The sequence below is a fragment of the Triticum dicoccoides genome, chromosome 5A (genome assembly GCF_002162155.2).
Source record: "Triticum dicoccoides isolate Atlit2015 ecotype Zavitan chromosome 5A, WEW_v2.0, whole genome shotgun sequence".
NCBI lineage: Eukaryota > Viridiplantae > Streptophyta > Magnoliopsida > Poales > Poaceae > Triticum > Triticum dicoccoides.
Window position 1 is genome coordinate 451,694,575 of NC_041388.1, and position 9,964 is coordinate 451,704,538.

Here is a 9,964-nt window from a genome sequence, read left to right on the forward strand (position 1 = left end):
AACGCCTGCTACGATCTTGGTGTGAGCAACCTGTTAGTACATGCACATAGAAACAAGAACTCAATAGCTCATGCGCTTGCTCAGATGGGTAAGAGGATGTACATAGAAACAAGAACTCAATAGCTCACGAACTTGCTCAGATGGGTAAGGCGTCCTTTTGCACGGGAGTAATCTTTTCTTAATAATAAAGCACGGATTGATTCTATGGGTTCACCGTCACAATACGCTTTCGCCCAGTCGCAATACACTTTTAGGATTTGTATAGACAAAATCGTAATATAAACGAAAACGAGGTGGTACTAATAGCATGATGTTAGCACGTTTTCACCGTCGCGTCCTTTCTACACAAAGGTCACTGTACTATTTAGTAATTCGGCTCGCAGTCCTCATATTAACTGAACCTGGAGCGGTACGAGTGATAGAATAGAAAAACAAACCCAGCCTTCCTCTCGATCTCATCTGGACATCCAGCCCCGCCCCGCCCCTCACAGCCGTCCGCCGCCGCCTCCTACCCCGCCGCCGCGCCTACCCCTACACCAAGTGCCAACACACTCGCACCCATCCACTACCGGGGACCCGCGGCCTTCTACCGCCGGTGGCACTCGACGTCGCGGCCATTGGCGGCTCCCCGACCTTGCTACCATGGCGCCTCCGGGACTCCTCCCCGCTGCTTCCACCTTGACATTGGTTTCCCCAACACCGCTGGCTTCGCCACCAGCCACTCCTTCTAGGCACACTCTATCTGCCGTCGGACCCATCCGCCTGGTTCCAATGGTGAACATCGCCACCACCCTATTGTGAGGCGAGGTGATGTTCTTCGAACTGCCGGCTTGATTCTGCCTAGGTAATTTCTTCTTTCTACTGTACCACTTCATAGAAAAATTTGACTGCCTAAAAATTCCCCAATTTGGTACACTTTTTTTTTATCAGAGTGAGCTTTTCAACGGAAATTATACTTTGATCCTATCCAATCTTACTGTGACAGTAATATATTCCCCTTTCCTTTATATGAAAGGAAAATTGCGGCTCTTTATCATATCATTATATTGTAACCGTGTGCAAGTGTGTTCAGTTCAACTAGATGTAACTCATTGACATATGAGATTCCATTGAGCCTGATAATCTTGAATTTTGCTTCACAATTTAAAATGTAGTATTAGACCTAGAGTTTTTATGTATTACAGAACCTGTCCTATAAATATGCCAGTTACAAATAAAGGTGATATTGATGTGGAAACACAACACACATGTAGTAGATGAATTGTACGAAGTAAATCGCCTTGGAATGATGGTTGCTGAATGTTACAATTATAGTCATCTACCTGGACGACCTTCAAGCACCAATAACTTAATCCTTTTAGGTTTTGTTCTTCTTTCTTCGGTACAAACATAATATTGTTTGGTGCTTCCCAATACTTGGATGTGAAAAATAAAGAAGTTTTACATTTTAAGAACTAATAGATTTTTAACAAGAAAATATGGTCCAAGTGGGACTACTACTTCTAAATATTTTGTCTTCCACAGAAGGGGATATCATACTTCTCCTAATCAGGATTGTTGTGTAACGGAATGATGGTAGGATGGTAAGTAACTACATCCTTTTTTGGTATGGCAAAGAAAAAAATACATCTTACCCATTAGATGATTTGCATCTGCAGCTGAATAATAATGGAAGAAAAAGGAGTAGAGGCTTTACCTAATGTACCTACAGCAACAATGGGTTGCCCCACCAAACATCACTAGAGGACTAGGAAGGAAACGGTGATTTCTCAATCAGGTTCTATTGGCCGTTCTAGCATTAGCATCATGAAGATTCTGGAACAGTGCACGACATGCCCAATCCCAAGGTCTTCCCTTAGCTGGTGAAGCACATGAGCCGGTGTCAAGCAATATCCCCTGTATACTTTGTCCTTGTGTTCTTTCCAGGTATGCATCCATATCAGCTGCATCAGGGAGCTCCATGCACAGTGGTACTACTTCCGAACGTGTAGAACATGCAATTGTATGTAAATCGCCTTGAAATGATGGTTGCTGAATACTGCATTATGCTTGATAGTCGCACCTGGACGACTTCAAGCGCTAATAGGTAAATCCTTTTAGATTTTGTAGTTCTTTTCAGTACAGAGATAATTCTGTTTCTTGCTTCCCAATTTTTGGACGACAAAACAGAGAGGCTTTACATTATAAAAGTTACAGTAATAGATTATAAATAAGAAAATAAGGTCCAAGCCAGACTCCAACTTATAAAGGTTTTGTCTTTCACGTAAGGGGATATCATACTTCATCTAATCATGGTTGTCGTGTAACCTAATGATGGTTAGTTACTACATCCATAGAGAAAATGAACATGGAGATATTCTCATGTCCATAGTTTCCAGCGATGAGAATGGGCTACCCGGCATTGCTCGGCTGCTGAAACTGAGCAAACTTTGTGTAGTTATTCATGGTAGAAATTCCTACTTAAATTATCTATTTCGCCAGATTGAGAAACTGCATACATGCCTTCGTCAATGCGCAATCGAACAGCCGTCAGGTGGTGATGAGAGGACTACTAAAAGCAAGGGAAACACACTTAAGTTTGCTATCCACAGTTTCTTCAGAATCTAAATACCAGTGGCATCACAAGTGGGCTTCTCAATTAATCCAAAAGATCCATCAGGTTGCAAAGATAAAAACAATGAACAGAACATATCTGAAAGCGGCCCAAGCATCCTCTACTACTTTCGTTTAGATGTTATTTATCTTGCTCTGTGTTGACATATTTTCTTCTTCCGTAGATGCAAAGCATCCAGGATGTGATCAATCATATGCTGGAGAATGGCATTGAGACCTTACTTCACTGGATAATGGCATTTATATGCGATTCCAGTCCTTTCACAGTGCAGGTGAACTGGAAATTCTATCAAAGACAACTGTCCTTTCTTTAGTGTACATGCATGATATTACATGATTAAACATACCATTTTTAACTTCATTTAGTTGTCTATATTATTCTCTATGTGCTATTACCAACAAAAATAGTGTTACCTCCGTACCAGGCCTTCCAAATATCTTATATTTTGGTACGGAGGTAGTACTTTTAGCCTGCAAAGCGACTTCTATGCCCATTGTGGCAATAATGTGTTTGCACCACTGAAGAGATAACTTATTTTTTTCATTGTAAGAAACACATCATGTTTCTTCCCCATCATTTAAGTGTGTGCCATGTTATCTTTGTTCATGTTGCTGGCTGTACATTTTCAGTATTCTCAGGATATATCTGATTATGATGATGTTCCGTACTGCTCTAGAGCCAGCAACTTTTTGGACTGCTCGATGTTTATAACCAATGAGACTACTTTTTTGGTTGTTGGCTGGAGCTATCACTATGACTGAAATTTTCTTTCCACCCAAGTAAATTTATATGGTCATCAAAAACCAACGACAGGTCAACACTTGTCAGCAGTTTGCAATTTGTATTACAGTATGCCTAAGCCAATGTTCAGACAATGTTGTTTTAGTTAGGAAATGTAGAAAACATGGTCATGATTTATGTAGATTGGACAGTCCCTTCAAACTGCAGTCTTTGATCTAGAGTGGACAATCTAACTATTTGTTTCCTTTTAGAAAATGACTATATGTTCCATGAATTCACTGCTTATTTTGGCCAGATCAGATTAAACTAGGTCTTGATTTCAAGGTTCAGTTAAGGCAGTTGGTGCAGGTTTGTTTGCTGTAATACTAACTGTGCTATTTAGACAGAGACATTTGCTCTTTCTCATTCCTCGACATTTTCCTTTGCTACCAAGATTTTTCATTCTAGGTTGTGGAAAACGCATGTCGCGTTCCTTCTACAAGTCGTCATGAGCTGGGACATAGAAGAAGAGAGCCGACGAGAAGTCGCAAAGCGGTTCGCTCCGGTGTTGCTGCCAATGGCGCTGCACAAAGTGCAGATTGCAGGCTAGATGCGTACAAGTCCGTCCCTACTTCCACGACGTGGAAGCAAAGGAAATTTAGTCAATTAGATAGTATTTTTGGTTATGAAAGTTATCTTTTGTGTATGCAGTTTTGCCATCATTTTGTAAAAGCTTTGAGTTTTTTATAATGTAATTGTCTTACTAATCACACTTTTAATTGATTTGTGCCAAGGCTAATAGCCAAGTTATGCACAAACTGTTCATGTTTCCTTGATGACTGCTATTGTCAGAAGATTCTTTTCAGCATTTAAGTAATACCGATCCCACTTTCAGTTATGTGTGCAAAGGCCAGTAGCAAAATAATGACTGCTCCCTGCTGGTCGGATATTTCCTACTTCCAGGATATCTCATTATGCTTTCCGCAGCATGCTGATTTGTGAACGAGGACCTACATGATCACCCACCCTGATTTGTTAATTCGTAGTCACATCCAGACACTCAGGTATGCAATATGGTTTTGCTCTTTTGTGTGATTGTGAGCATTCCCCACTGTTTTTTACGATCAGAGAAAAACAAAAGAAGATTTCACTCTACAATGGAGGTCTTTCTCCCAGACATGTAATTTCACCTCTCTGATTGCCATCTATCTTTGATGGCGACGATGCTCTACCTCAACGCGGTCCAAGTCTATCTCCGCCAGGTACGGTGCCATGAGGAAACACCCAAGGTACATGTGTGTGTGGGCGCTAATATAGATTAACTACAGATATGTACATCGATCCCATCAGTGATCGCCTTGTAAATCAGCAGTAGCCAGCAGTACACGAATTCTCTTATAAATACTAAAAAAACATCCTACTTATTTTAACTCAAAATTAAGCTACTATTGTTCTAAAAATAATAAAATCACTTGACTTCAAAAAACAATATTCTGGTTGAATTTAAGGTGACTTGCAAAGTATCATCGTATATTCTTGTCGTTTTCCTTTACCCAAAATTAAGCTACTACTTAATGCTTTAGTCTAATCTTTCAAAGTGGAAGTTTAAAATACTTATTTTAAATAACTTCAACATTAAATGTTGTTGAACATGCCATAAGTTGGTGATGCTTGAACCGAAAACCGTCCATGATGCATGCATGTCTCCGTATAGTGTGCTAATGTATCATCGTATATTCTTGTCGTTTTCCTTTACCCACAGTAACACATTATTCCGCGCATGTCTTGAATAAATGGATTATCGCTAGCCTGTTTGTATGTACTTTTTTAATCTATATGCAAGGCATGTTGAAATAGACGAGCTGGAATTGTGGAACAGATTCCTAGATTATATACCACCTTTTCTAGATTAGAAGAGAATGTGATATATTTTTCTCCCGTTCCAACTCAATAGCTCACGAACTTGCTCAGATGGGTAAGGCGTCCTCTTGCACGGGAGTAATTGATAAAAAGAATATATCACATTTTGGGTACCGTTCCCTTTCAAATTTGTGACTAAAACATACTCCCTCTTGTTTTGGATTTGTCTAAATACGGAGGTATCTAGCACTAAAATGAGTCTAGATACATCCGTATCTAGACAAATTCAAGACAAGTAATTCGAAACGGAGGGAGTACAAATTTAGTGCTAAACTTTTGCTAAAAATACTCCGTCCGAATCCAAAAAAAAGGTGTAGTGGTAAACTAAAACCACAACACTTATTTGGATTGGAGGGAGTACCACCTTTACTTAGTGACCGATTTGGACGATTTAAACGTGTTTATGGCAGGTGAGGCCCACCCGTCAGAGCCGACGTGACAGGAAAGCCAACTCTGTTTATTTTAACCCTTCTATTTGCCGTTATTACAGGTGGGACCCACTTGTCAGTTACGGTATATGTTTTTGACCCTTCTATGGATTGTAAGATGTGCGAATCAGAAGGGGCGCTTCGTAAAAATCACGGGACGCGGTGGGCCCTGCTCGCAGTCCAAGCCCCCCGCTCCTCGCACGGTTCTCTCGGTCTCTCCCCTCCGCCCAAGCGTCGCCGCTCTTCCTCCCGTTTGGCAAGCTCCAAGCGGGTAGGGTTTCATTTCACCTCGTCGCCCCCAATCCCCGCCGCCGCAGCCGTCGCCTCCCACCTCCCGCCTCCCTTCCCGCCGCAGCCCCGCCCCGCCCCGCCCGCGCCATCTTCCGCCCACCGCATCCTCCAGCCACATCTGCCGAGCTCCTTCACCAGCAGGTCGCCGCTGCCGGACCCGTCCACCCCGTCTCGCCGCCGCCGGACCCGTCCACCCCGGTCCCCCGTCTCGCCGCCGTCCAGATCGTCCTCGGCCTCCAGCTCGCCTCCGCTCAGGTAGACCTCGGCCTACTTTCTTTGATTATTATTGGCCAATTGGAAATAGGCAATGCGTGAGTGACACACTAGCCTGCCTGCCTGCCTGCCTGCCAGCCATGTTAATTCGACAAATTGACGAGTGCCCCGTGATCAACAGAATCAAAGTCATGTGTCAAACCTGTTATAAAACCGCACGCCTGCTGTTAGTACATCCTAATCCCGTAACCGAGGACACAGGCACGAAAGGCTTACTCATTTGTTGTGCTATGTTTTGCAGTTTAGCTGGACTTACAAGCTTGGAAAAAGAATGTTTAAGAATACATTCCAGTCCGGGTTTCTGTCGATTCTCTACAGCCTTGGGTATGCAGCATGGTGGCCTTGTATTGGTCTCACTAGTTACAATGCTTTCTTTTCTTTAGTCTGGATACCTCATGTCTTGTGTTTTTCTCTGTGTTATTTGGCCAGGACCAAGCCGTTGCAGATATGGGACAAGGAAGGTGAGTCAGTAATGCCTGGGGTTCTCTAAATTTCACTTTTTACTCCTATGCTGTAGAATGCAGATACTTTTCCCCTGGCAACCTAAAGCATTATTTGCTTCTTACAGCGAAGGCAGGTCTGGTATAGTTAACTCTGCAAGCTGTTAGTCTTTTGATGAATATTGTGTTTAGGGTGGACTGTTCTGCCTCTCTGCATGCTAACAACCTATTTGAGACCTGAGCCTAATATATTACTATGGTAATGATGTGGGAGTAGCTATGGGTAACATAATTCTAATAGTTTATATTGGGCAGTTAAGGACAGTGGATTTACTTTCGAGTATGTATGTACATGTGCTTCAGCCTTTTACTTAGCTTGTTCTGCATGAAAGTCAGGTTTAGTTACTTAATACCTCGTCTGCTTTGCAGTTGTTGATGGGCACATTAAAAGACCCCAGGATGAAGATATTAAGTCTAACGTACTTGAAATTGTTGGAACAAATGTGCAATCAACATACATCACTTGCCCAGCTGACCCTGCTGCCACTCTTGGAATTAAACTTCCATTTCTTGCCCTTGTTGTGAAGAATCTTAAAAAATACTTCACATTTGAGGTCCAAGTTTTGGATGACAAGAATGTTCGCCGACGATTCCGAGCATCAAATTTTCAAGTCTGTAAGAGCTATGGTTCCATTTAGAAGTAAATTCTGTGCGGTGCTTAACTGCCTATTGCTTATCTATTACTCCCTCCGTCCCACAATGTGAGACGCTTTTGCAAGGTATGTTAGCTTGCAAAAACATCTTATATTGTGAGACAGAGGGAGTAGATTTGGAAATGTTCCTTCACCGTGCCTTTCCTCATGTTCTTTTGATTTGTATTTGTCAATTTAATCGTTATCAAATGCATTTTACTGTTAAATCCATTGGTTGAGCTTTCACTGTATTAGTATTAATAACTGCTACCTACAATATATCAATTAGATTTGTAAGTGTTCCTTCACTGTGCCTCTCCTCATGTTCTTTTGATTTATATCTGTTAATTTAAGCGTTATCAAGTGCATTTTACTGTTAAATCCATTGGTTGAGCTTTCATCATATTGGTATTAATAACTGCTACCTACAATATTCTCGTGCATACCTTGAAGTAGTATGATTTCTGTTAACTTTGCAAACTAGATTATTTCTTTGAGCAATGCCAATATGGCATCAACCCGTGCAGAAGTTGTTTATCTCAATTTTGCCCTTGGAATCAAGAAAGATAATTTACGCTCCCACTTGAACTCGTCAGCTTCATACTCAGATAAACCTCAGTTCATTATAGTTCTCTTCTGTTAATGCTAATCTCCAATTGCCCCTTTCTGAAGTTCATACTCAGACGAACTCAGATGTGTATATGCATTTTTGTTAATTTTAACTTCTGTGTATGATATGGTTGTGACAATTTGTATTGTGATGTGCTTGATTCGTGCTAGAAAGTGTGTGGTGTTTGATGTGGTTTCTTTTCCAATGTAGATTTATGTCTTCCAGGCATGCCTGATTTTTAGCAATGTTTATTTTAAATTTGAAATCGCATAGGTCACGGGTGTCTACGTTTTGTTCATGCAACCACCGTATACTAACTTGTAGTGACATACATTCTTTGTGCAGTCCGTCACAAGGGTAAAGCCATACATCTGCACGATGCCGTTGAAGCTTGATGATGGCTGGAACAACATCCAGCTGAATCTCACCGACCTGACAAAAAGAGCCTATGGCACAAACTATGTCGAGACGCTGCGAGTGCAAGTCCACGCAAACTGCCGGCTCCGCAGGGTCTACTTCGCCGACCGCCTCTACTCGGAGGAGGAGCTGCCGGCGGAGTTCAAGCTCTACCTTCCAATTCAGGTGAGTACTGTGCAATGTCTGCACCCTTCTGTTATAGAACACCACTACTTGCTCATACATTCCTTCCTTTTACATGAGCTTCAGAAATCATAGAGCTCAGACCAAGATGGATGGTTGGGAGTCATGACCTCCCCAGGAGCCAAGGCGACTATCGACGCATGTCACCTCGACGTCCGTCAGCGTGTAAACTATGCGTAAAGTATCAGAATGCTTAATGGATGTATCTGGATGTACGCTAATTGTTGTATGGATAACCTGTGTAGAACTGTTGCTAATTGAACCCCCTCCACTGCTGTAGCTGCCGGTCCAAATGCATCGATAATATAGCATGGCCACCCTCAGTTTACTGCACCTACGAGGACGCCATGATCATGTTGATTCGGACCTCAACAAGATATTATAACAAAGATAAATAAATACTCTTTACTCAACATGAATATTGAATGGGGCACAACTCACTGGAACGGCTGATGGCCCACAAAATAAATGGTGAAGAGCTATGAACCGTAGGCCCTCGGAGGTGCTGGAAATCGAAGCAGTCAACACTCCAACAGCAGATACAGGAGGTGTTTTTTTTTTGAGAAAGCTTCAATTCATCAAAAACAAAAAGGATACAGAATACATGGAATGCCGATTTTCGATAGGGCCTGGGCCAGCATCTCCGTGGCCCACCTGCGCGGCTGCATAGGAGAGATACGCTCGGTACGCTGCTGTACGGACACTCTCGAGGTCGAGCCCCTTCTTCTCCGAGAAATTGGATTTTTTGCCCCACTTTACTTCTCCATAAGATCATTTGCCCCCCCCTAAGAGGCTATCGGGTGGGGCCCGGGGCCACTGTCATTGAGACAATCACAGGGCAAATCATCCAATCCCTCCTTCTTCTCCTCCTCTCCCTCGCTGTGCCAGCCATCGATCTGCATCGCCCCCAAATCCCTCGTTGGAGTGCACCCCGTCCGCTGCCGTGGCTCTCCACGGACATGGGGCCGGTTTCTCCACCTCCCACCCAACCTCGTCGCGCAACCATCGACGTCGGTGAGCAGGGGAGGCGGCCACCGTGAGAGGAGGAGGAGGAGGAGGAGGAGAAGGAGGAGCATTAGGGTTGCGCGCCGGCACGTCCGTGCAGAAGCGAAGGGCCGAAGGGAGCGCGCGCCGGAGCGGCAGGGGACGCCAGTCGGCTCTGTTACGGGTAAGTCGACGGATACTGCTGCATCTGTTTAGTCCCACATCGCCGATCTACAAGACTTTGCACCGATTTAAAAGTGTTTCCCTCAGCCAGGCTATCAGCAAGTAGTAGTAGAGTAGAAGATAGATAGAGTATAGGGTATAGATACGGTAATGGGTAGTGGGTCTAGGGTTACAGGGGGAGGGGGGGCAGGTAGATGGTGGAGGTATGC

General features: G+C 43.3%; 1 protein-coding gene and 1 long non-coding RNA gene across 3 annotated transcripts; both read left to right on the forward strand.

Moving 5' to 3' along the window:
* The first annotated feature begins 451 nt into the window (after positions 1 to 451).
* LOC119302242 lies at positions 452 to 4,202 on the forward strand. Of its 2 annotated transcripts, XR_005147426.1 has the most exons (4): positions 452 to 844; positions 1,525 to 1,583; positions 1,659 to 2,086; positions 2,778 to 4,202. It is a non-coding gene; the product is annotated as an uncharacterized LOC119302242 (long non-coding RNA). The 2 variants fall into 2 exon arrangements; XR_005147425.1 differs by having other exon boundaries at positions 1,659 to 4,202.
* Positions 4,203 to 5,932: 1,730 nt separating this feature from the next.
* LOC119302244 (cilia- and flagella-associated protein 20-like) lies at positions 5,933 to 8,873 on the forward strand. Its single transcript, XM_037579280.1, has 6 exons — positions 5,933 to 6,228; positions 6,488 to 6,570; positions 6,676 to 6,707; positions 7,116 to 7,357; positions 8,334 to 8,570; positions 8,655 to 8,873. Exons 2-6 carry the CDS (start codon positions 6,518 to 6,520, stop codon positions 8,661 to 8,663), a joined length of 573 nt encoding a protein of 190 aa, XP_037435177.1. The 5' UTR covers positions 5,933 to 6,228; positions 6,488 to 6,517; the 3' UTR covers positions 8,664 to 8,873.
* Positions 8,874 to 9,964: the final 1,091 nt, after the last annotated feature.

What these genes read in the sequence shown, in the direction of transcription:
- LOC119302244 (XM_037579280.1), top strand. Translation starts at nt 6,518, where the DNA reads ATGTTTAAGAATACATTCCAGTCCGGGTTTCTGTCGATTCTCTACAGC. An exon ending in GCAGATATGGGACAAGGAAG is followed by an intron (nt 6,708 to 7,115) that starts GTGAGTCAGTAA and finishes TCTGCTTTGCAG; the next exon opens with TTGTTGATGGGCACATTAAA. An exon ending in TCCGAGCATCAAATTTTCAA is followed by an intron (nt 7,358 to 8,333) that starts GTCTGTAAGAGC and finishes TTCTTTGTGCAG; the next exon opens with TCCGTCACAAGGGTAAAGCC.